This window comes from Falco punctatus (genome assembly GCF_963210335.1).
Source record: "Falco punctatus genome assembly, chromosome: Z".
NCBI lineage: Eukaryota > Metazoa > Chordata > Aves > Falconiformes > Falconidae > Falco > Falco punctatus.
In genome coordinates, this window is record NC_137586.1 from 66,452,587 (window position 1) to 66,480,208 (window position 27,622).

Genomic DNA, 27,622 nt, shown 5'->3' on the forward strand with positions numbered 1-27,622 from the left:
TGTTAATTCAACCTTTTGAATCAAATCAGCCTCTTGCATCCTGTCAGTTGAAGGATGGCACATGCTTCTTTGCTTACAAATGAATCCATCTATGGAAATCCTTCACAACAATAGACAGGGGTAAGAACTATTTTCTGGAGGTTTTATATTGTCCATCAGATACAAGTTTCCATAGATACAACTAGATTCTAGATCCGATTCACAAAGCTAATTGTTTCACTTGCATTTCTGCATTTTCTTTGAATTATGAGACAATCTAAATCAAAGTTTTTGCAGTCTGGGAGAAGATTTAGGGTTCCACACTCTAAGAATTATTTTTCCTTTTCTTGAGCATTTTAATAAATTTCAGTTGCTGCTGTTAACAGAACAGTACAGTACAGTGTATGTAATGGAAGGCAAACAGTTCAAGCCCTCAGCAGAATGCTATGTTGGAACATCATGAGTTACTCATACAAACATGAATAAATTTAGACATGGAATGTACTGAACATTTTCAAGAATAATTTTAACCAAAGAGGTCAGCTTCTTAGTAACAAAACACTCACCCCACACACCCTCCAAAAAAAGTAGCAGCTAACTTTGATTTACATTACCAAAATTCATTCTCAAGAACCATGAACTAATGAGCAAGAAAATGGAAAGTCTAATTGTTAGAAAGAGGATTCAAATACTTCATTCACAGCAGCTTTCATTGTTTTAATTTAATAAGACATCAGATGGGAGGCTTGAGCTCATGAGGAATTAACAGATAATTGATATAAGCTCTAGAGAAGTCCATTTTGGGCATTAGAATTTAATCCTTAATTTGGAAAGTAAAATTAAAATGTTGACAGAGTGCTGCCTTTACCATGAATTTGTAGAATATTTGGATTTTCAAAGCAAAATTAATAAACCTATTAAGATTTACTGTACTTGCTGCCTTATAGGTGAGTCAATAGAAGTGTATTGGGTCTGGCTGGCATGGTGTTAACTTTCTTCGTAGTAGCCCTTATGGTATTGTGAATTTGTGACAAAAACACTGTTGATAACACCAACGTTTTGGCTATTGCTGAGTGGCATCAAGGTCTCCTCTGCCTCTCACTCTGTCCAGCTCTGCATATGTAGGTAGGGGTCAGGAAGCGACACTGCCAAGACAGCTGACCCCAGCTGATCAAAGGTATTTTCCATGCTGTGCTCAGCATTAAAACTCGAGTGGGGCCAGGGCAGGTGTTTTTCCAAAGTAGCTACTGTTCTGGGACTGGCTGAGCCTTGGTCTGCTGGTGGTAAATGATTGCATTACTTATTTCTCCCCCGACCCCTTTCACCTACTAAACTGTCTTTATCTTGACTCTTGAGGGTTTTTTCCTCACTTTTGCCCTGATTCTCTCCCCTACTGCTGGTAGGAAGTGAGCAAGTGACTAGGTGGCCTAAAAAGCTTCATTAGTAGGAACTCATTTTATTACTACTACCTCCATCCACTTCAGCTACTACAGATCAGCTCTGCAGGGCTCTGCTTTCTAAGCCAAAATTCATCCAACGGATTTCAACTGCATTTGTCCTCCTTTACATTTTTGACAAAAGTTTGGGGCAGGGCAGATCAGGACTGTTAAGACAAATAAAATTTACATAAAGAAGGGAAAAATTCTTCAGCACAATATTGTGTACTACCAGATAATTGTTCTTAGAATTAGGATGAAAAAATCCACAGGAAAACACCTCAAAAAACCCAGGCTGTTTCAATCACCCAAAAGAATCTCTATTATGGCATTTATTTTTTTATTTTACCTGAGTGGTGACAGATGAGGAAACTAGTAGGGTGAGTCTACACAGCAGCATGAGAAAGTATGTGCATTAATCACACTTCCTGTTTTATGTCCCACCAACTACATTAGATACTCTCTACTTTTCTACCTGAGGATATCGGGTCATAAAACATGAATTTTTGAGTTTGATTCCAGATTACATGATCTAGATATTCACTGCTAGCCACAACTATGTGTGCCGTCCCCCTGTTTTTAACTATCATCAGTAAATACCTTAACCTGCTCAATAAAGACATGTTACAAATTCTAAACAATGTACCCTTCAGCTGTCTCTTGAAGAAGCTGAAAAAAAATCCTGAACAGTAAAATCATCTACATCTTCCAAACCTTCACCATTCTGGTTCAGCAGATAATAAAATACAGGAACAAATAAAAAAATACAATATTGTAAAAGGGAAGCAAGTCACAGCATCTTGGCTTCCATGCATTGTCTTTATTAATTCAAATATCTGTCACAACTAATGCTATTTTAACTCATCTTCTGTATTATGGGGTTTAGCGAAGCAGAGAAGAATTGCAGCAAATAACTCAAGGTTCAGTCTAACCAGTTTAAGAAACTGTATCATTTCAACGTTCTCATGTATTTTGAAAAAGAGAACGCAGATAAGGATTAAATACCACCAGTTTTTCTCCCTTAGTTGGCATTTAAAATGTTTTTTAAAATTCCATTGCTTCTGTTTCATACACTGACTTGCCATTGGCATTGAAAAAAACCTGTACAGAAACAAACAACTGCTGAAGAATCATATTTTTAAAACTCTGTATGGTTACTAGTATAAACATAATATTTTGACATGCATAATATGTCGCTAAACATTTATTTACTGGGCTGTTTCTACAGCAAAAGGTTTATCTGAAACACAGTATATACACATGTGGATTGCAGATGCTGTATCAGCCCTTTTCATATACATCCTGGAATGCAACCCTGCCACTGCTGCCACTGAGAAGACAGATAATCATAAGAGGTAACTACAAAATTATATCACTGTACATAAATGAAGAAAGGCTAAGATTAATGAAAAAAATCTTAGTGTCTGCTATCTTTTGTTTTCTGTACATCTATTGCACTTAGACACTTCTGGGTCAAATTTCCCTGCATTCCAATGTAAACCTCCCACTCGACTTGGCAAGTTGCACTAATAAATGCCAAACACTACTACAGTGGCACAACATACACGTTATGGATCATAAACGCTACTCAGAGACAGCTTTTTCAGGTGTGCAAGTTTACATCTGAGAAACAAAGCCAAGCTGTATTCAAATACTCAATGCTCCAACAAAAAAAAAAAAAAAAACCCAAACCCAAAACACTTTAAAAATTGCCTTCAATAGAATCAAACGCCTTTCCTAGAAATATTTAAGAATCCAAACACTCCACAAAATTTCCTAAAAAACTGTTATACACAGATGTTGATTATATTGATTTAAGGCTTAATAAATTACAACCGTAACACAGGAAAACTGCAAAACCGCAAACAACAAAGGGGAATGGAAAAAGGGCAAAAGTGACCTGACCAACTACAAGCCTTTTAGTTTACAGCAACATTTCAGGTTATGGAAAGCATTTTAAAGAAATAGATGTCAATGAAACAAACAAAATCCAGAAATGTTTATTTCAAAAGTAGGTCATTGTCAAAGTAACCTACTGTACTTCCCAATTTAGATGACTTATATGGACAACTACTAGTGAACAACAGATGACTGTTAGTGTGTAGTTGGACAGAGGACTGGCTAAAGGAAAAAAGATAATGCAGAGAACTGGAAGGGTAAACACCAGGCTAAAAGGTTTCTTCTGCAGCTTAGGTAAGGCTAAACCTTGTAACATACTTAACCAAAACTTCATCAATAAAACTTGGCTCAAAAGAACATGAGCGTTTGTGCAATGCCCCCCACAAAGCTGAGAGGCATCCTTAACACAGAAAGACAAAACACGCAGGAAAAAAGTTAACAAACCTGAACAGGACTAGTTTCAGTGGAATAGGATACAGACCTGTATTTCTAAGTGCAAAGTCAGAATGAGACACTTTCATGAACAGAAACTTTTAAGCATTGCCTCCAAATGAAGTGGTTGCACAATTCCCAACCCTCAGACACGTTATACCAGCTCTGTCTTCCCCTCCCACCCCAGCGGAAGAGCTCCCTGTGGTAGTGTAAGCATCTGTTTAGCTGTATAGCAGACTGGATTGCAGAACTGATTCACTGGGAAAAAAATGGGGGGGGGGGGGGGGGGGGGGGGGCGGGGGGGGCGGCAATCTAACCTATCTTGTGATCGAGTTCCCCAGTCTGATGAACATGAATGTTTCTGCTGACACCAGGAAGGACATAATAGAGGCATGGGAGCAGGACTGAATGCCATTTTGGCAGCAAACATGTGTGTGAAATTAGTGCTTACTCGCTTGAATCCTTCAGCAAAGAGAGATGTCATCAACTGGAAACAAAAGGAAAAGGTCCTGCACCACAAGATCATGACAAATCAAACAATCTCTTACTGCTTCGAAAAAGATAAGACAACAATGGTGGGATGCACACTCTTACCTGCATACAAAAGATGACACAGACACTTGGTATGCAATTAAACAATAAACTACAGCTTCAGCTCTTCTACAGAAACTCACAGAAGGCATGAATTGTGTGGGCTTAAGGATGCCTTATTTCTTACCCCATTCCCCATGATAAGGAAATATCATAATCCCTTTAACGAGATACCACATAGGTAAAAAAATGGCTCCAGTCATCTCTTGTCTCTTGTTTCGAGGTTGAAAATTTATTAGCTGACATTACAGTAGCTCCTTTGGTTATTCAGCTCCTGAGCACAGCTACCAGCCCCGTGCTCAAGCTGTATCTCTCATGCTCAATCCTTCACTGATTGATTACACAGCAACACCTGCATTTAAGTAACACTCACACACCACACTTTCACAGAAATACTGCTCTTGGATAGCCTACTTCTCAGCCTAAATTTCCATTACGTTCACTCAAGCATTAAGCATATTTGGTAAGTAAGAGACATTACCAGCCCTCAATAGCTTTTCCTAGGTGCACCACATTTCTTTCTATCTACTGACCCTACACCCAGCCTGCCAGCATTTTGACCATCTCAAGACCCGAATTCAGGCCTGCCATGACAACATCCCTAGCTTGGCTATCATTGCATCATACCTGCCTTGTCAGTGACTGATCCTGTTCATTTCAACAACCACCTCTTTCATTGCACAGCACCTAATTCTCGTGGTGGAGGTGGACAGGAAGATGACACCAGAACCACTCCCCACAACAGCCTGGGATCATGCCAGTGCAATGTTCACCCCACAGGCTTCCTTTGAGGCTCACATACCCACAATCCTGACACCTATTGATGCTTGAAATGTATTTTTTCAATATAAATAAACATCACTGAGCTTCTCTCCTGCTGACTTGTATTTATCTTATTAAACTGGGCCACCTTCACTCTCAGCCAACTCTAGATGAGCAGCTTACCCTGGCAGTGCACGCTCAAAACAAATACTGCTTAACCTTCTTCACTTGAAACAAGGATAACTTCACCTGCCCACAGGTGAATTAAGCTATTAGCTTAAATGGATGAATCCTGCCAACATTTGCTAGCGAAGCGGTCTGTACGGTTTTGCACATGCAGAAAGTGAAGAGGTCAAACACTCTGCATCTCTTTGCTTCAGTCAGAACTTCACAGCCTTGAGCATGCACCAGGGCTGAATCCACCCTGCACCTCACAGCCCCATATGCCCTTAAGCTCCCAAAGCATCTGCTACACCATCACACACACTGGTCAGAGCAGCTTTCACAGCTAAGGATGAAGAAAAAAAGCATGTCTTGCCATCTGTTTTGCTAATAATGTGCATAACAATCCAAGGGAAACACAGCCAGATGAGCCTACACGTTGACAATTAGTCTTCCAAACTGTACCAGAAATGCTGCCACAATACAATGACAGTTAATGCCAAGGTGTATCTATGCCTGTGGCACCATGAAAGCCTTAGAGACGAGCCCACCAGTCTATGTCCAGTAAGAAAAGGGGGGGGGGGGGGAAAGTCATGAGAAGTAATTCCAGCAGAGACATAACTCTTATGTAAAGATGCTATTTATGACAGACATATATGTATGTATATAAACAAATGTATGTATGTACCTACATGGTTCAGGAGAGCAGAATTCAAACCAGAGGAAATACAAAAGAAAAGCATAGCAGTCAAGGGGAGGGAGCGCCCATTCTGCAGTAGGTCACAGAAGAGTTTGACATATTTACTCCTTCAACAATCAAGTTCATTACAGAAGACCTTAGTCTATAAAAACATCCAGGGGCTGAACAGCAGGTAAGGGAAAGAATTATTTCAGCTCACAGGCCGAAACAAAAACAAGTAGGAACAGACCAGCCCCCCAAAACAAGTAAAACTTTAAACCTTGGGAGCCTCCAGTACTAGAGCAATCCTCCACTTACCTCTCTAGAGGGTGTAAGCACCTGTGCAGAATTAAAAAAGAGGTTTGACCGCAACATGCGAGACAGCGCCTGCTGCAGGGGGACCTGGAGCCCGTGATTCAGAAGGCAGGCCTCTTCCAGTTACCTCTTCCCAAAACACAGCCACCACCAATCTAATGAAATTGTTATGAATGTATACAGGACCAGGACAAAAGCAAAAAACCCACTTTCTTCTAAATGTGATCTTACAAAAAACAATTAGGGAATGTCTTAATTAAAGGCAAAAACTGTGGCAAGTGTCACCTTTTTTCAAGCTAACAGCATAAAGATTAGCAAACAGCATGCATCCCAATGTGATTAGTGATAAAACACTGGAAAACATTTTCTATGAATCAAAGTGGATAGTATTCGATATTATTTGAAGAACAGCAGTGAAATTTATGTCAGAGACCTAACATAAAAACTACACAGGTTCCTAAAACAATAAAAATCAGCATTTAGTAAAGTCATAGACACTTTTCTACTTCTGCCATGTCAAAAATTATTTTAACAGGCTTCAAATATTATACGTTTAGTTTCTTCTTTCAGGAAAGAAGGTTGAGGAATGACATTTTTTATAGTTCCTATTTGAAAAACAATGGAAGAGAAGAATCTGAGTGAAAAAGGCTGATGAATGTTGCATGAGAGTTGGTTTCAGACTCTGACTGGAAACGTTTATGCTGGTTTTAACATGCATTAGCTGAAGCAGTTTCTTAATTGTTCAGATTCCTGGCTTCGGCTCTCCAGTAAGGAAAGCAGTATCTGTCACCAAGGGATTCATCTCCTTGCGCAGTCGCTACAACAAATATATTCATTATTTTGCAAGAGGGCAAACAGCTGCACTTCCTGGAATGTGCTGTAACTAGTCATCTTTACTGCCAGGTAATATTAGCAAAGCTCTATGCATTTGAAACAAAAGATGACGTTAGCCAAAGGACACTATAAGATTTCCTTATTATATGGCTATTGACAAAGTATGCTTCCTTACAGCTATCTTTTGCAAGATGATGTAGTTAACACAAGGAAGGTGTTTTAATTGCTGTTCTAAGCTATTGTTAGAATTTCATTCTAGGCTATGCAAATAACTTCAGCAGGGGTACAAATTTCCATAATTTTACCTCTGAAAAACAGGTTCCCAATCTACATACGCTACCCAAGCAAGCTTGAAAGGGCTGAAAGCACTCATTTCCCATGGCTGACAAACAAAAAAGGTGTTATCCCAAGACAGGAGAGGTGCATTCTCTGAAGTAGCACCTTCCTATAAAGGGGAACCTGTGAAGGTTGTACTTCAGGAGTTGCTGCCTGTGTTTCTGCAGTCAAGCTGTACTTTACACAGAAACAGGAATTGTAGGGGAAAAAAAACCCCACCAAAATAAGTAATACTTGTAAAAATACATAGAACTGGACCAAAAATAAGTTTTCTGAATATAAATTTTAAAAAGTGCCTTTCAAAGGTGTAGTACTCTGCACTGAACTGTTTTTCTTCTAAATGATCTCAATAGATGACACCCTTCTATTTAAAACTTCTAGAAATCTTAATCTAGATTTGAATTTTTTCACAAAAATAGAATATTCTAAAATACTTACATGATGTCACAACAATCTGGAAGCTTCATAGCTAAACGCTGCTAAATGTTAAATGAATTAAGCCTCATAGAACCTCCATCTTCTTTTGCATTAGCTAAGAATATCTCTTTTTGGACATGGGACTCTATTCCACATGCACATACGTCATGCTAAACCAGGGAAAACCATAATTACAATCAAATTTTCCTTGAAAATTCTTAAGCACTGGGATGTAGTCAAAGCCATTGAGACTGTCACCTGCCAGTTAAATGACTGCTTTCATTTTTCTCACCTTACTTGCCTTTCCTAGAGGATTAAGGCCATACACTGTTTTTTGTAAAATTAAGTATACTGAAAATAATACAGACTGGCAAGTTTTAAAGCAGAATAACTTGTGACTGTAATTACAAGGTCTTTCTTTCTGTTTGGAACCAGTTATTGCCTATCTGTAACATTTTAGCCACACAGTTAAGAACTGTGATGGGAACAACAAATATGTTCTCACATGTGCAAGGGAATCTAAAAGATAAACAGGGAAAATTACAAAAGGCAAGCTTTTTTGTCCTTTCTTCATTATGATAAAGCAGCTAGGAAAACAGCTTAAGCAACCAGACAGTTCTGCTGTATTTTCAACTGCAGAATAAATAAACCATCTCTAAGTGTCACTTAATACTGTCACCAAAAATAAAGGATTTAAAGGTAATATTCTGTACTTACAGGTATTAGAAATATGCCAAAATGATATTTGGATTTCTAAATACTAAATAACAAGAGTTGTAAATAACCTAAGAGTACTAAATAAGATTAAGGGTGGAAATTCCTTTAGAGAATCACCTCCCCCTCTACTACACTCTCTTAAGATGCCACAGGAATACTGTGTCCATCCCTGGGGCCCGCAACACAGGACGACATGGACCTGTTAGAGGAGGTCCAGAGGAGTGCCCTGAAAACTCAGTGGGCTGTAACACCTCTGCTACGAAGAACGGCTGACAGAGTTGGGGTTGTTCAGCCTGGAGAAGAGAAGGCTCCAGGGAGAACTTTTGGCAGCCTCTCAATACCTAAAGGGACCTTCTAAGAAAGATGGGGACAAAGTTTTTACCAGAGCCTGTAGGGACTGGACAAGGGGTAGCAGCACTAAGCCGAGAGGTTAGGTCTATATTTGACATAAAGAAGAAAATTTTTACAGTGAGGGTGAAACACTGGGACAGGTTGCCCAGAGAAACTGTGAATGCCCCATCCCTGGAAGTGTTCAAGCTCAGGGTGGATGGGGCTTTGAAAGCAACCTGACCTAGTCAAAGTTGTCCCTGCCCATGGCAGGGGGGTTGGACCTAGATGGTCTTTTGAAGGGCCCTTCCAATCCAAAATATTGTATGATTCTGATAAAAATAGGAACACACTGTCAAGGAAAAAATCAGAATGATATGATGCTGCAATTATCTCTATACTAGGCATTTCCCAAGAGAATTCAGGGTTAAAGTTTTGCTAAAACAAGAATTTAAAGAGTTAAGAAAGAACATGCACGTCTGAATATCTTGAGCCACTTTCTTCAGTCTTATGTTGATACATTGAAAGAACAAGGGGGAAAAAAATGAGGTTTTGAGAAGCAATTTAAATTGTGGTCCCAAGCACTCAGAAGCTTTAATCACAGTAATTTCTGTATGTTATAAATGCAGAGGAGAACACTGTTCAGACACAGTACACTTACTTGATGTACATGTAACTACATGCAGCCATTACAGAGAAATTTAGTGAAGAGATATAAATCATAGGGAGAAAGACAACTTTAAAACACCTTGCATTTATGAATCAACTCAATAAACAAGCATTAAAACCAGGTGTCTGAGAAATGTTTCTGTGTATAACAAGGGTTAGCTTTGTATGAATCACCTCTTAAACTGTGTATAGAAATGGATGTGTGTTATGTAAGAAAACTATCTCAAATTATACTTATGACCAAATATTACCAGTTACTGAAAACTAATCTAAATGATTGCAAAACACAATAAAAATCAAGTACTTCTATTGGGCAATGTGGAAATAAGTTTTATCCAAATAGAGAAGTCTGATCTCTTCTAACTTATGTTGAGCAAAAGGAGCTTAAAATTTCTAAGAATGCTTTCCTCCAGCAGATTCTTTTCAGCTTAGTTTAGATTTGCTCAAAACAGACAACACTTCAACATCCGTAAACATATTTTCCCCGGATCACACAACCAGCTCTATAGCCACGAGCAATAATTCACTTACACACCTCTACTGTCAATAGAAGATTTTGTACTCAAAAAGGAACCCATTTTCCTTCTGTGATGATTATGTCTTACTGGAACATCTCAGGCTGCTTTCATTTTACACTATTCAAATATCTCCAGGGGTTTTCTGGAGAAGAGCAGCATGGGAAAGAAGAATTTAGTACAAATCCTGTATGGAAGGATCACACAAACAAGAACTGCAAAACTTGCTAGCCAGAGTAAACCTTTAGATGTACATATGCACATGTGTAGTGCCAGAGGCACTACAAGAATAGATGGGTATAAAATTAGTTTACTTCCTTTTCAGCACTGAAAAAAAACAGGGTACTAAGGGAGCAGGCAAGTTATTGCCTGAAGTCCTTCCACAGTTTTTGAATTTCATCTTCCTATTTCACTAATTTATGTTAGAATAACTTCATTAAATTATCTGCTCATTTTCTCTCAGTTGCTAAGCTGGGCTGCCAAAATATCGTTGCTCTAACTTTTTCCCTAAACTACACAGATTTATGAATAGTCTCAGGGTTCCCATTTTAAGTATCCAAATTACTCCATCAATGCCCATCGATAGCTAAAAATGAAATTACACACCAATACCACACCTTGAAATAATTTTAAAGGAGAGAAAAAAAAAAAGGGGGTAACTTTTTTGAAGCATTTGACCAACTTTTATTCCCTCGAAACAATCTTGCATTGAAAGTTTCCTTTCAAGATTCAGATCCAAAATAGGCGTTTGTTTAGCTATAAGCTGCCACACATTAAGTATGACAGAATAACTGCTGCGTAATAATCGCGCTCATACAGACAGCTATTTCCTATTTCAATCCTTAGTGTATTCAGCTGAAGTTTTCAGATACAGGAGCATAACTTTTGGGACACAATTACCTGGCATTGTGCTCTACTGCAGCTTGGCACATGCTGAGAGTCCCATTAAGTTGGAAGTAACAGGAGTTGTAGGAGCCCCTCATGCTCACATACCCCAGCATCCTCTCACCATCTACCATGTGTCTCTACCATCTCCCACATGGTTATGTTCAGTGGCACATCTCCTAAAACTATCATCAGACAGATCAATGCTCCAGCTCTCAAATCAACTCTATGTGGATACAACTTCTGTACGGCAAGTTCTGAGAGCTAGTTCTCTACCATCATGCTGTTTGGACAGACATAGCAATGGCTGTATCAGTCAGGACATAGCATCAAATTGTCCTTTGCAAGCTATTTTTTCCTCAGGCAGATACATTTAGGTGATACAGCCTTTAGCTGTTCATAAAGGACCACAATCCAAACTAAGGTGACCAGCACTGGTGACTTGAACAAGTGGTCAAAGATGCTCTGTGGCCACACAGAGTGGATAATGTCACAACATGCTTTTTAACTGAAAATTCTAGCAAGGTCTAACAGGTCTTGGTATGTTTAATTTTGGAGAAAGTTACTGTTTTACTGTACTTTATTTCAATTAAAGGGGTTGAGAGTGGGATGGGGATTCTCAGCCCTGAATCTGAGGGGCTTCTGCTAGCAGGATGAATAGCTTTCAGCAAGCAGCACTCGCTCCATAGCTTGAAAATCGTAATTACAATATAGTCTTGTTCAAGGTATAAACAAGCTTAAGGCATGCTGTTTTCAGGGTTACACTGCAGCTCACTAAGCACATGAACAAATTGCCTCCAAATTAGTCAGGCACAGTAGCACTGCCCTTGAGGGAACTTCAGTTGAATTTACCTGAGCAGAGGAAATTAAGCAATGGTCACCACTCTTCACGCCATTTGCATAGCATCAATTGACAAATGTTTCCCTCAATTGTGCCATGTAGCCTCAGAAGATTTGTACTTTCTCACCTGCTCGAATGAATACAGGAGACAAATACCTCTCTGAATATGGATCATTACCGAGGGACGTTTACTCTTGGTAGATAACCAGAGTCTTGTGATACCTGTGAGGGCTTTGCAAGGCACATTATGTGGTGTGGCCGCCCACCTGCAGGCCACCCCGAGAAGACATGGGCTGTGCACCACAGCCTCAGCCCATCAGGTGTTTCTGCTCCACATGGCCTGGTGGTCCAAGGCACCATGCCGGCTATTGACACGTACAAAGAGCCGAGCCCCAGCTGTGAGTTTCAATTAACAGTATAGATGGGGTCTGCCAGCTTTTATTGATGCAAGCGTGCGCTTTACAGCCACCGAGCCTTCAATGCAATCTTACTGTGGTGAAATTCCCTGAAATATTTTCAGCTCATACCCACCCAAAACAGAAATAAAATCTAGAAAAGTTTTAGTTCACCAATTCTACCACTTTCTCATAGGAAGCCCTTGGTTCACTGAGCACAGAAAAAACCTGCACTGTCAGATGGTTTTGGACTGTCACACTGGGTATCTAAGCCATTTCTTCTGTAGTATAAAGAGGCTTTGAAAAAGACCTCTTTTCTTCCTGGCACTGTTGTCAAATGCTTTTGATTAGCTTTAGGTTACTTCATTATGCTATTATCCAGCTCTTAAAATTAAGAAAATAAAAACCTCAAACATACATGAAGTTTTTATTTCCAGTCTTTTGGTTTTGGTCTCGAGGAGGTTAAATGAACTTCTTGAGAGTTCTCCTTACATCTATCCCACTATTTGATTAAGATCTGAATTTACTCCTCGTAGCTAATCATTTAATTATTATTACTTTGCCTATCTGTTAATTGCCATTCTTCTCCATCAATGTATTTATTGCCATCAAGATACAGAACACCAACTTTCAGATTTGTGCTGTAACTATTCACTTTTTAAACATGGTTGTAAGGCAGATAAAGGTGAAATCAGTCATAACTTCATTTTTAGCTATGGACTCCTGCAATGCTTTTCTCATATACAGTTGCAAAACTGATTGTTAAATGGTGCATGCTGCATTTAAGCTTGGCTAGTACAGAGGTCTGGTTTTCTGCCATTTTAAATATAAATTTCAAAGTACACTGCAATGATACAGTCTCCTTCCCCAAACTCAGTAACCTACATATAACCCCTTGTGCTTGAGCAGAAAATAGGGTTGGTTTTGTGACAGTTTCCTGTGTATGTAGCAGCAGCACATACTCTGGTTTTACTCTCCTGCAGGTTTTACCATCTCAAATGCTGACTATTCATCAGCTGGACCCAAACACTCCAAAAATGTTTTCAATAAACCATGTTCTGTAATCACAAAAACTAAATACCTGGCTTGATACATAGGACTGGGTACTTCTTGTGAAGTAGGACATTTACACAAATACGGGATTTATTTTTTTAAAAAAATCTTAGATTTTAAAGCAAGTGATTAGAAAATGAGTATGCTGAAATACTAAGAAACTTCTAAAAAGCTACAGGTAACAAAAACCAACATACAAAAAGCTTGTTGGAAAACACAGGCAAACAGACAGTGTTTAGTGGTGCCAGATGAGATGGACAGAATTGTCTAAACTGTGCTTAATAGCAAGGGCCACGTCCTGTGCCCTCCATCTTCGTATGTCACCTAGAACATGCTTTCAACAGATGGATCTTTTTGTAATAATCCAGACTTCCAGTACTCTCTCCTATCCAGCCTAATATCTGAAGTGGAAGAAATATATAAACTGTCAGTCATCTGAGATTACATTTGAATCCCTTACAGGGATAAATGAATAAAAATGTACACAGTCTTTTAATGCCTACTGCTGACTTCACATTCAGTACTCCTCATCTATTCCCCAATTATCTTTCTGGTATTAACAACAAAGTTCTCCTTTCAAGTGACTTTAAACTATCCACCTGCATATTCAAAACCACTTGTACAGCAAATACTGCTAGAAAATCTGCACAAAAGCATTTGGATGCAATCAGCGTACTTTCTGCATCATTGAACATTGTGGTGTTTTGCAGACCAGTACAACACAAATTCGTAGCTTAGATTACACAAATTTCTCTACAATTCAGTGGTTAATCACATTTCTGCTATTATTCAATGCTACATGTAACTTTTAATGTTTTCAAGAGCTCCAAGCAAAAATGGATTTGCAGATTTTTTTTTCTTCAACACAAGGCTAATCTAATACACCAAAAAACTAGAACAAACATTTTAATGGATAACAAATTAAGTGGATGTGCTTGGAAATAATCTATTGAATTCACACAGAGTAGCAGATAAGAACTTGATAGGAAATTCATGGAAATACAGAAGTATTGTATAAACCATTTCTAGAATGACATCTTCAAATGAGAAACACTCCCACCTATCAATATGTTGTCAACCTCCTGGGAAAAAAAAGGGCTGGCAGCTTAAAAAAAAAAAAAAGTATCAAGTTTTCCACTATACAGGTTATAGTAACAGATCTGTATTATCTTATTTCATTATTTCATCAGACAGGAAGCTAAATCATTCTGCCATTTATCCACATTATTATTAACACTGAATACTACTGGGTGTTACAAGAAAAGAAAACTGTAGTCAAACAGAGAAAAACCAATTAGCTTCCCTTCAGTGTGTTTAAGTTATTCTGAAACCACTGGAAAGCACAGATAGATGTTCAGAAAAACTTTGCTACACTCATTCTGAATCCACTTGAGACTTCAGCAGGAGATATCCCTACAAATGAACCTCATGTATTTTATATAATTGATTTTATTAACTTAGAAGTTGGGTGGGGGGATAAGAAGTATTAAACCAGTATCCCACCAATGTAGATCTATCCTGTAGCTCAAATGCAAGAGAGTCAGTTTGCATTACAAGGGTAACAAAATAAACCAACACAGCTTCCTGATTGTTACACAAAAATGCTGTGATGATTTTTGTTACACAAAAATTTCAAGAACAGCACAATAAGAAGTCCTTGAGCTGTATTATTCCATATTTGACTGTAATAATAGCCATAATTAAACAGCTAAAAATACAGGTTCTAATCTGTTTTCTTCTAACTTGACTTGCAAAGTTTTGGGCAGCTAAGCAAACTTCAAGGCTCCTAAAATAAGCTCAGCTTTGTCTCTCTTGCTCTACCGTCTACTGACATTCTTCTGTTCTTCTCTGTATCTTACACACAAGGCTTCTAATTTTTTATTTCATAAAAAGCGTAATGAAGTTCCACATGCCACTAAACCCCCCTAGGTGTTTACAACATCATTCCAATCATGCCAGAAAGATAACAGAGCTAGAAGTGCTAGCAATACTGTAAGTAAGACCAAGTCTACACTAGTTGAAGGACAGGTTTTATGTCTGGAATCCCAAACGCTACAGGTTGAAGGCCCAACAGCAGCAAATTATTTTCCTCAACATAAACTTGATAACTAAAATATATCAAGGACATAAAGCTCTAAGTAGGTTGGTAAAGTATCCTCAGAAGCAAAATTAAAAAACAAAACAAAACAAAAAAAACACAAAAAACCCAACCAAAAAACAAACCCCAAAACCCCCAAACAATTCTGCTGTTAGTAGTCATAAAAGACAGTACTATACACAGCAGGATTAGATGAAATCTTAGTATCAACATTTATTAACTATAATACATCAAGATGAGCTGGAAATTTTTTAAAATGTATTTGCTGAACAATTTTTGATGATTTTTGTTTCACTTTGTAAAGAAACACGAAATACAAAATTCAGCTGAAAAGCAGCTGATAAAAGGCAGAGTTTGTATTCCAAATTGAGGAAGAAGGATGTGGGATGAGCTGAAGGTGGGCAAAGCTTCCTCCGCTGTACTTGAAAATTACTTTAAAACACAAAAGAAAATAGGCTAAGCAAACAGACAAAACAAATACTCTTCTACCAGAAGGTAGCAGGATAGCATAAAACCCCACATACCTAATGGTGAATACTCAAAATTGGCTCAATAGTTGGGGCTTAATTACTGGCTGTATAATTAGACTTACTTTGCCTATGTTTTTTATGCCTATACATACTCACCACTTGGAGTACCTCCTGCAGCAGATGAGTCAGAAAGTCACAGGTACCTTCCAGTACCAACTAGTATTTCTCTACATTTTGAAACCACAGTATCTAAATAATCCAAAAAATCTACAACATGTTTTGCAGCTTATTTCATATTAGTTAACCATAATATACCAAGAAAGCTCTAAAACCTGACTGCTTCATATAGAACTGTGATGCTTTATTAATAGTAATTAATAGAGCAGCAACTTCCTCTTCATTCCTCAGAGCAAAGCAGCACGAAAACCCCTTTCGTAACTATTTGTATAACAGTAACACTAGAATACTTTCAGTAAGTCGAGACACAGTTATTTACTTCGGACATTGTAGCAAAAAAGTTGAATCATACGTTAGGAGCATTTCACTATTTATGTCCGGCGGGGATAAGGCCTTCTGCTACACAGTGGACCATTTATGGATAAAAAGGATCTGCTGTGTAACACATGTTTTGAAATCAGAACTGCACAGCAGTTCCATGAGCCCAGACAAATCTTTTCTCTTTTAGTGGCCAACTTCCAATATAAAGATCGGTATTTTCTATGTACATGTCCATAAGAAAACAGTACAGATTATTTTATAAACACACACCACCACCCCAATATTAGTGACACCAGTGACCTGAGATTCTTGAGATTCCCACAGAACTGGTGAAAGACAGAAATTAAGGTTTTGTTTCTTTTAGGACTGAGTGACAGAAACAATATATTTATGCCCGGAGTGCTAGCTATCACACCCACCCAACAGACTTCTAACAGAGAACGTTCCTCATCACCTGAAATCTACATTTTCATATTTTTCCTTTCAGGATTTCCACATTAACTTCCAGAACTTCTGCTGTACTTGTAGGTAAGAAGTTCTTCAAGCAAGTATAATATTCTGCAGTAATGCCAACATACTTCTGATAGCTCAGTATGACCCCATCAAGTCGGAAGCGGCCAGCACTGCTGTATGGGAACTGGGTCCAAAACAACTTACTTCAGCTAGAAACTAAAGAGAAATTAATCTTCATGGAGAATCAAGAATGGTTACAGAAATCATATTTCCTAATCCATCACTGAAATGTGGTAGCATATTTTTTTTTAATAAACTGCACTTTGGAATGTCTTTGAACAAAATTATTATTTCCTTTTATTGAACATTTATTTTCCATATCAGATGAAAGATTTTCTTTGCCTTCCTGGACCACTTATTACTTAAAATGCCTTTCAAGACAGCCTATTTTATTATGTTATCTGTGTGTAGTATGTATGCTGGAGAAGATAAAGGGCTCGAAAATCAGTTACTGGTAACTAGAGGGTTTTTACTTCCTTCACAAATTAGGTATTTAACTTCAAAGCTCAAGAGACAAACGTGTTTGAAGATAACCACATGCAGGTATGCTTTCTCAGTTTAGACCTTATTTTCCCTATTGTCAGTACCTTACAGTTTAATATATTCAACCATTATACACATATTTGCTACCCAGTGGAGGAACATCGACTAGAGTTATGGGGTTTTCATCAGTTTAGCTATTTAGGACAACCAATCCTGAATATATTTATATGTAAGCCACAGTAACTTTTGCTAACAAAACACCAAACAGGAAAAATTATATTGCCTTTATAGAAATATTTGATTAGCAGAAAGTTAGTTTATAAATATCAGATGAAGACACTAAAAGAAAGTAAGCATGTGAAGTCTTCAACTATTGAACACCAGCCACTTTTGTTTAAAACAGTTTGCTGGGCTCTTACATTTCCTGAATATCTCTGAAGACCAGCTCCTTAGCAAAGGCACAGTATTCAGACATGCTCCCATAAAGCTGCTACACTAAAGCAAAAAATAAGCCATTAGTTGAGGAAGGCTTAAGCACACCACACAATAAACACCTTGCTATTGACCCAGGTAATAAATATCAAACTCATAAGGCAAACATCATTTCCACCAATTCATTCTGAATTCTGGGGCCTCCAGACACAGACATGAAACAGGCCAGGTACTCTGCTGTGGATGCAGAGAGCCCAGCCCACTGCTCACGCACACCTGCAGATGATTTAACAACTATCACTCATGGTCAGACATGTATCCAAGAAACTACCACCACCAATGACTGCATCTAGCCTGACTTCCACAGGATAACACTACTGCATTATTCTATAAATTGGGAAAAAATGCCATGTTTTAACATGTCTTGTTCTGTTGATCCTGTAACATACACTGAACTTCAAAACTAGACATTTAAAAATACCCAACCCTAATTCTGGAGAAAAATGAGACCTTGGATTAAGCCAGGCATATTTAATACTAAACCTCACCTATTAGGAGATACACTTCTAGTTAATGAGAAGCATTGAAAGAAATGCAGATTTTGGTACTGATATCTTCTGGACTTAATCCTCCAACATAGATCTTATTAACTTACCAATGACAACTAACAGTTCTGTCATTTAAAAGGCATGCAAAATTCCTGTAAAGTTTTCTCAAGACCTAAGACACTTACTTTTCAGCATCTGGGTTTCTAAATAAAAACAGAATTGAAATTAAGGATTACCTTTAACTTGCATTGTTTAAAGGGTATGTGTTTTGATTGATACTCAGACTCACACACCTGCTTTACTATATTCAGGGCTGCTGCAGAGATCCCAGGAAGCACCACAGTGAAAGAAAAGAAAAAGAAAGAATTGATGTTTTGGCTGCAAGCGACAGCAGCAACGACCGGTTCAGAAAACAGCACCTGAAGCACAGGATAATCAGTTTCTAATTTAAATCATGTATTCTGTGCTATTCCCCTACTTAGAGACTTGTTAGAGACACTAATGAAACAGGCATGTGCCACTAGTCTGCAAATTACATACCTCAGTCTCAGGGCACAGAGTTCACACTTCTCAGTGGGGGTGAGGTCAGTCTATCTTCAAGTTAAAAAGGGAAATTCTTGTTTAAGTAAAGCATTACATGAGAAAGAGAGTGTAAAAATGCAAAGTAAAACTTCTTGCTCGCTTGCTTAACTGATCAAATGCCATCTTAACTTCTACTTGACCACAAATAACATTTATTCTGGGTCTTATGATCTGGAGATGCTGGAGGCATATGGGAAAAAAATAACCCATAACTAATTTCAAGCCATACTTACTTTCTTTGATTATAAGACCAGTCTCAAATAAAGAGGATTTCCTGTTACATCACAGTTGAAAAATGCTGCAAACATTTCTATTACAGATCAGATACACAACACAGCTGCTCATGGCTGTGAGTATATAGACACAAGCCCCCCCCCCCCCCCCCCAACTCTAAAAAGTCCCTAAGTTACTTTCCCATTAAATCATCAACTCTTGTAGCACCACATTCTGTGTGTCAATACCTCATACAAAAGACAAAAGCACTAGAATTTGTTAAATCAAGATACATATCACTGGAATATGTCTTTTCACTGTTCAGGATACATTGTAGACACACTGTACTTCCCCTGTGAGAAAATTCTTCCTATATACTTCATTTTCAGTTAAATTTAGTTTTGTTCATCAGACAAATCAGATCCACAAAACCTAACTTAAAGCATAAGAAATCTGTCAGTGGGGGAAGATGAAAGTAACTTGAACAATTTGCCTAATGGTGGGAAAATACAAGAAATAGCAAGAAATACCTACAAAGGCTGGGAGAAGGTGGTGGTGGTGATGAAGACAGAAATGAAGCAAAGTACAATCCAAATGCTTTGTATTATATCTCAGTGGGGTAAGAAGCTATAAACCCAATTTACCCAGAGAGTAGTCAAAGCTACTAGAAGGCAATCAATATAGTAAAAACTATGGAAAACATAGTATGAACCATTTAGATTAGGCAGACAATTCAAGTAGATATATCCAATGTTAAAATATTGATAAATATAACTTGGTAACTTTTTTCCCTTTTTATCTTTTTACTGTTCATGTATGAGAACTAATAAAACAACTAAAGCGAAATTGTAGGCCAAAACCTCTACTGAGAGGTAAACGTAAGAGTGAACATCTGCTATCTGGAAGAAAAATCATCATAAAGATGTAACTTCTCTTGAACCAGCTAATGTTTACATACCATATTCTGTTATTGAGTATTTTTTTTATTTGTACAAAAACATCTGTAGGGATGCATTATATGCTTTAAAGATTACTAGGCATTTTACTGTCCATCACTTGGAGGACTTCACATACTGAAATAAGTTGACCAACGTTAAGATTTCTCAACCATTTGATAATTTCCTCAGCCATTTCAAGCAGCAATTATTATTTACCTAGTAGCAAGTATTTAAAGAAAACTCAAACTAGGCCAATTAAGCCACAAAGTACACTGAAATCTAGTTTAGTTAGATTAGGTTTGTTACTATTTAACGGAAATGAGCAGCTTCCTGTTGTCAGGGCAAACAGCAAGTAACGTCTACAGCAAGCCTCAGCGTTCCATCCTCCTACAAAGATTTGTGCCACAACTTGTCTTTTGATAAGATTCCACATTAAATTTGCTTCCATGTTAAATAAAAATAGGCATGTAAATGCACTAGACCATCTTAGTCACTTCCTCCTGCTCCTAAGCACGTACCGAGTTCAACAAATTTTGTCTTCCAAGTAAAGGTCTCAGACCGCCTTCCCCTGCAAAAGTCTCACTCTGGATTTTTATCCCCTACCAGTTCCTGTTTATAGCCTCAGCAAACTTTTATGCAGTTTATTTGAGAGATAGTAGATGATTCCCACCTCTTAGAAAATAAGCCTTTTGGGAAGAAGTAGTGAGGAACATCCAAACACCTTCTTAGCCTAATACTTGAGGAGCTGATTCCCTACAGGATGGTTGGGTTTTTTTTCCCCTCCTCATTATCACTGTTTAAATGAGGCAAAGGTACCCATTCATATAACCTTCAGTACATTATTTGATTAATTTGGAGAAGACCTTTAAGTTCACTGAGTTCCACCGTTCACCTAGCGCTTCCAAGCCCACCACTACAATGTCCTTAAGTGCCACGCTTACATGTCTTTTAAATAACTCCAGGGGTGGTGACTCTACCGCTTGCCTGGGCAGCCTGTTCCAGTGCTCAAACCCCTTCAGTGAAGATTTTTTTTCCTAATACCCAATGTAAATATCCCCTGGTGCAACTTCAGGTCACTATTTAAAACCCTGAGGCCTGCAAACACATGACTTTACATTTTTGCACTATTCATGCCTATCAACAATGTAAGTAGCATGATGAGGAAGGGAAGGCATTCAGCCTCATTTCAGGTTTTAAAAGCTCAGACTTCCAGGATCTACAAAGTTTACCAAAATGCTCATTAATCACTGTGAGGTAGAAATAATAATCAAAAGCTACCACAAACTAAGATTCCCACTGAAAGCCATTAAACGGAAGCGTTATAAACAATACAGAGCATCAATGTATTTTCCTATGTTTGTAAACAACATCTGTCTAACCTAATGTGCTTACCACAGAACAGCAACAATGTGCAGGATCAGGAGATCAGGGACTCCTTTATAGATACGGCACAGCCTGACCTGTGCTGCCCCTGCCGTACCCACCTTGGGTCTGCCAGTAAAGAATGGTAACGCTGGATCTCACAGTGATGCCCACAAGTGATTAGGTTCAGACCAGACCTGTGGTTTGTGGTAACTGGAAGGCTCATCTGCTACCCCAAAGGCTGCAAGTGCTTGGCTCTGCTGTCACCACGCTTTCAAAGCAAATTCTTATTTAGAGCTGAGAAAAGATAAGCAGAGCTGGCAGCAGTCAACCCAGCCAGTGAGTGTAACTAACAGCTCCTCACCTGGTGCATACCACTGCTTGGAGCCGTTTTGACTGGGCAGTTTGTAACAGGAGTAGTTTTGCTAGTCGGTTACAGGAAATAATTTGCAAAGGAGTGTAACTGAAACAAGGCACGTGCAGAGCAACACACCGTTTGGACTGCACTTTGCTTTACCAATCCATATGTGTGATAAAGTAAGATGGCAAACGTGCACCCCTAGAGACACATGGGCCTTCAGCACGTAAAGTCTGACCAACCAGTCTTCTAAAAGCAAAAGTCTTTTTTTTTTTTTTTTTTTTGAAAAAAAAACTAATTAAATCTAAATCAACGAACTATGATCCTTCTTATTTAATTAGATGTAAATAAGACACAAACTGATCTTACTAGCAGAATTTTCGCTGGTAGTCTTTCAGAAGCAGCCTCGCGTTATCTCAGGAAAGTTTGCCTTTTACCAGCAGCACGCAGAGCACGGCTGGGTGACCACACTTGTCGCCTTTGCTCAAGAGCCGCAGATCTGTTCCGTCTGTGCCCCAGCACACCCTGACGGGGGCGACGGCTCGCTCCGGGCGAAAGCAGGGGTATTTCTGAAAAAAGGAGAAAGCTGCCCCGCTGCCGGGACGGGCGTCAGGGGCCGGCGCTGCGTCTCTCCGAGCAGAGGCACGCGTACCGCTCTCACCGCGCGCAGCTCTGCGCGGCGCTCCATGCCGAGCGCGCCGGGGCCGCTCCCACGGGGAGCTGCTCCGCGCCGGTTCCGGGGCTCCGGGGCTCCGCGGCGCCGGCCGCCGCCGGGGCAGGAGAACGGCAGCCACCGGCCCCTGCCCCGGCCCCGCGGGAGCTGCCCGAGTCCCGCCCCGGCCGCCCCAGCTCGCCCCCCTCGCTGAAGTAACTCCGGGGCGGCACCGGGAGCCCAGCTCTGCCCCCCAGGGGCACCTGCAGCCGCCGGGCAGCCGGACCCCCGCGGCCGCCCCCTAAGCGGGGAGGATGCCAGGGCGCCGCCGGGCGACCAGGCCTTACCCGCCCTGCCGGGCGCGGGCCCGCCCTTCCCGCGGGCAAGGCTGCTGCCCGCTCCCGCCCCCGCTCCCGCCGGCGGCGCGCAGGGGCAGGGCCCGCCCGGTGCGGCGGGAGCGGGACCCCGCGGCGCGGAGCGCGGGCACTTACTTGTGTGCGCACGGGACGGGGACGGCGGCGCCTCCTCAGGGCTGGCGGCGGCGGCGGCGGGAGCGGCACTGCCGGGGCGGTGCGGGCGCGGCAGAGGCAACCCCGGCTCCCCGCGCCGCGGGGCGGGGCGCGGCCTTGGCGGGCGGGACAGGGGCGGCTCTGCCCTCCGCGGCCCGGCGCCGCCGCCAGCCCCGCGGCGGGGGAAGGCCGGGCAGCCCCCTGCGGCGGGCCGGCGATAGGCCGGGCAGCCCCCCGCGGCGGGCTCGGGAAGGCCGGGCAGCCCCCCGGCCCTCAGCCCCACTCGAACTGCCGCCGCCCCGCACCTGGGCGAGCGGCCCGTCGCGGCGGGCATGCGGCGCAGCGAGGCTGCCCTGCTGCAGGGCACAGGCCGGGGAAAGCTTCGGGGGGGTACACACGCCTGCGAAGGGCTGCACCGTCCCAGTGCCTGGCTCTGGGGTAGTTTTCTTTGCTTCTTGCCTTGCTGCCCAAGAAGGAGCTACAAACATTGCAAGGACAATCCCCAAACCAACCCGTTCTTTCGTTCTACTGAGCTGCACGCTGAGCTATTTTTAATTCTGGCAGCAGCGAAGCTGCCTCCTGTACGACTAAAGTTTGGGCACTCATCTTCATCTCTCTTCTAGAGGTGAGAAAAGTAGGGAGGTGAAGCTCCCTAAGATCTTCACAGGCTTTCAAATTTACATGAAACAGAAAAGGGGTTAAAAAAGTTAGTTGTGGAAGAAAATGACTAAGCACCATCAGCTCCATCCCACTGGGAAATGACTTGGAACTGATTACAACTGATATTCTGCACTGGGGGGAGCAGGCAAAACAAACAAACCTCAACCCCACCCAGAACCCCTCAGACAAAAAACACCCCCCACCCCCCACTGGAAAGCTAATACAAGGAAAAATGAAGGCATGAAGAAGGAAGGGGGGGAGGGGGGGGACGGACACGACTGAGGGGTGTAAGACATGAAAGGAGAAAGATCAAAACCATCCAGATTTTAGAGCTAGAAATGGGCAGGAATAAGAAACACCAAGAAGCTTGGTAAATCAGTATCTTTATTTTATAGAAAGAAGTTTGATCAGTGTGCTGAACCTGCCATTAGAGGTGGTTTTGCTATTTTTAGTAAAAATAAACATTTCAAAAAATCACCTTGATGAATATACCATCTCCAAGCTTATTTCCTTTTAATCACTGTTGCTTTTTCATACCTATTGCAACTAACCTAACACTGGGTGCTCTTAAGAGGAAGGGAGTGGGTACCTAAGTAGGATAGCTCAACAGTTCATTTGCTGTAACTGGTAGCAAGGTTCCTAAAATGCAGTAGGACACTCACAAGCTCACCTTGTGCCACAGCAGCATGGTACAAAACCTGCATCTAGTTCACTCTCCATCTTTCTCCATAAACATCCTGCAACATCAGCTGTCAGCTGAGAATTTTCTGGTAAAAGTCACACAACAAGCCAGTTTAAGTACCCAGATGGCCAGAGTCTTAACTCTCACAAGTTACTAAAGTAATAGTAAAGAACTTGGATTGCCTATCAGTTCCAGGTAACTGAATCAATTAGCAACACAAGAATGACACACTCTGATTGCATTATGTATTGCTGCATAGACAAACACAAGTCACAACTGCTCGTCTGTGGTATTTAAAAGGGACATTATCAACTACAAGCTATTTCGCCTGGACATGAAATTATTGTTGGTTAAGCACTGGTAAATGCAAATTTTAAGTTCAATTTGTGCACATGGCTGCTTCAAGCACAGAACCCTGGGTAGCCACTATTACCCTTCTGTTTGAGTAACTTGCGTAGCAACAGGGAGAAAGCATTAATTGCTGGAGGACAAAAGTCAGTGGTAGTTGTTAAGGGCAACAGCTGGAAGAGTTTTGAGTTCAGTTCTTTCCCAATGACTAGTTTCAAAGTTGAGAGTGTCCCTTTAGAAGTTTCAGATACAACAGAAAGTTAATGTATTTTGATTCCATCATCACAAGAAAACTACCAATAATTTGACTTACAATAATTGTTAAACATCAACAAACAGTATTATAGAAGCAAACAACTGATTTGCAAATGAAGTAGCAGCAACATGGAATTCTAGAAGGTTGAGTTTCTGCAGGATTTATTGGGAAGATTATGAAGGTGTGGCAAATACATGGTGATTTTACATAATTTAGTTTTGAGAGTAGCTTATGGTAACTATAAACATTATTGAAAATGTCTGCTCACAGTCAGTACTTTTCTGGTATAAGCTAAGTTTGCCAGGATTATTCATAGTGCAGCTCTACTCTGAAAAAAGACAACATTGTATGTCTTGGCAAATTACATACAAAATCTGCTGAGTTCACAGTTGTGATTGCCAGTACAATAAACTGAGCTTGAAATATTAAAGCTAATGAGAGATAAATATTTAAGGACAAAACATCAAGGACATCATTATATAACATTGCCATGACTTTTGCACATTTTCCTTTTCTGAATGTAACTGTTAGTTCAGTTGGTACATAAAACTAATGCGTGTATATAAGCAGCTAGAAAGTCAGGGTTTTAGTTGATTCTCAAGGAGTGTGCTACTGTCAATTTGATCATTTTCCTTCTTTCAAAAGAATAAGGAACATCAGAAACTCAGCCACTGAACAGATATAACATACGCATCGAGCAAGTGTGTTTTGTAAGGTGGTGTCACTTTTAGTCAGTCACTTTTCTGGTCCATCACTGTACTTAAACTGTTTTGATATCAATTTTGATTTCAACTAAGTGTTGTGGAAGAAATTAAAATTGAATCACTGAACAGCTGTACCAGTTTGAAATGCTGTCACATGTTTCTTCATGGCAAAATATTCACATTCTTTTTATTGCACAAATTGTAAGTTCAGGTTATGTGCACGAAAACCTTCATAGTGTTCGCACTGCAACTTGCAAAACATACATTTAAAATGACCTTAATACATTTTATAAAATCTTTTTAAACAATTTTATATTCTTAAGATAAAGGCATCCTGAGAATGTTACAAAGTTCATTTTGCAAGCCCTTCATTTCTGCTATGCTTTATTTATCCCCATAGTTCCTAATTTGACAAGTTTATTTTACAGTTAATATCATGGTGCTATATTTCACAAAATATTTTTTAGCAAAAAGTACACTACTGGCATTCAAGTAATTCAACCTCACATCTAATTTACAAATTAAATCTCTGTCAAGCTCTCAAGTAAGTAAACCAAAATACAGGACCAGTTTTTAGCAGACTAAAAAAAAATAATGTCAAGGCTTTGTGCATTAATAATTTGGTCAAACATTTAAGTTACGTAATTATTATTTTGGCAAAAAAAAAATCCATCTATCCTTTTCAAAATTTTTTTCTTTCATTTTACACCAGATGTAAACATACAGTACACAGACTCAATATGAAAGTACTTTGCTGTTGAACATTTTTCCTTTTTCCTTTTTTAAAGTAGGAAAAGCAGAAAAACAAGAACATAAGTGCTAAAAATGAGCTGAGTGTCTTTGGGCTAAATAAAAGTCTTACTGGAAAAAACGTACAAATAAATTAGGTGGGGTTTTGTTTTTTTTCCTCTACAGACAGGTAAATAAATAGTCTTTGAAGAAATTCTAGTGCCATATCCTAAAACAGTATCTTCCTCTATCTTTTTGATCAAGACTAAAGCTTCACACAATCTTGACTATCTTACTAGGAAGATATCCATTAGTATTTACATATTTTTGTAAAGGGAGTGTTCAGGGTTAAAAATATATTTCTTTTCAAAAGGTAAGCCTGCCATCCTGATGGCAGTGGTTCAAGCTACAGAATAAAAGACAAATGACAGAACATACTTCAGTTTCTTATACCCTAGATCAGAGGAAGGAGATCAGGCAAGTTAGAGAGGTAAACAGCCTGGATTCCAGGAATGGAGACAGACAGTGGCTCGTTACATGAATGCTTGCATGGCCAGAATTATCTACTCATACAGGCTTTGTTTCTCTTCTACACAATTTATTCTATTCTTTATACATTAGGTATACATTTTTATTGTCAACTGACTTAAGTTGAGAAGAGAGACAGTTATGATTGCCACAGTGAAAGCCTAACATTATCTATGGTTTCCATCTGGGCAGCCCTGCTTTTAGAAGGTGGCCAGGTGTTGAATATAGGCAGAGGCCATGCCCAGATGGTACACTCCAGGTGGGAGTGTAACAACTTCAAAAGGAAGGGTAAACCACTTCAGCAACATCTTAGTAATATTTTAACTATGTAATTCAGAGTCATATATAGCTTTTATTTTAGGCAATGATCAAAATCTGAAGGACCTTGTTAATCTTTAAGGCATCAGTGCATCAGGGACTAAAAGCTCCAGGTAGTAGTACATAGAGGCGGGGGAGGGTGGAAAGCATCTTTGTGGCACAAGCTATCATTGTGTATCTATCTGCTTTGTTGGCTAGTTCAAGAAAAAAATATTTTCAGAGCTGGCAGAATGGGAATGTTATACACTGTTCTGAGAAACATCTTAGATCATAAATTTCACATCGTTTTTTAACACATCATTTAAAGGGCTGAATCTATCAGGCAAGATTCTCATCTTCACTGTTCCATCAGCACCACAGGAAAATATGTGATTTGCTGGTCCTGTCTCAATTTGCATAACTCCTGTCCCAATGTTTCTGAAGAGAGACTGTCGAGCATGCTCATTGATGAATGTGTGAAGAAGATTAAATGTAGACAGACTCCACACCTGGAAAAA

General features: G+C 39.8%; 2 protein-coding genes across 9 annotated transcripts in view; both read right to left on the bottom strand.

Annotated features, from left to right (window-relative positions):
• The window catches only part of TNFAIP8 (TNF alpha induced protein 8), a 66,387-nt gene extending 43,373 nt beyond the window's left edge, over window positions 1-23,014 (bottom strand). For 2 of the 4 annotated variants that reach the window (XM_080370931.1, XM_080370927.1), the window contains exons 1-2: window positions 22,883-23,014; window positions 22,109-22,333 (exon numbers count right to left, since the gene is read on the bottom strand). In XM_080370931.1, coding sequence (XP_080227057.1) covers window position 22,109 — 1 coding nt within the window. In that variant the 5' untranslated portion in view covers window positions 22,110-22,333; window positions 22,883-23,014. The remainder of the gene's footprint in view (window positions 1-22,108; window positions 22,334-22,882) is intronic. The other 2 variants (XM_080370929.1, XM_080370925.1) reach the window with 2 other exon arrangements.
• Window positions 23,015-23,927: 913 nt separating this feature from the next.
• The window catches only part of DMXL1 (Dmx like 1), a gene marked incomplete at its 3' end in the record, with an annotated part of 85,734 nt that continues 82,039 nt past the window's right edge, over window positions 23,928-27,622 (bottom strand). For 4 of the 5 annotated variants that reach the window (XM_080370937.1, XM_080370939.1, XM_080370938.1 and 1 more), the window contains one exon: window positions 23,928-27,613. In XM_080370937.1, coding sequence (XP_080227063.1) covers window positions 27,389-27,613 — 225 coding nt within the window. The remainder of the gene's footprint in view (window positions 27,614-27,622) is intronic. The other variant, XM_080370942.1, reaches the window with a different exon arrangement.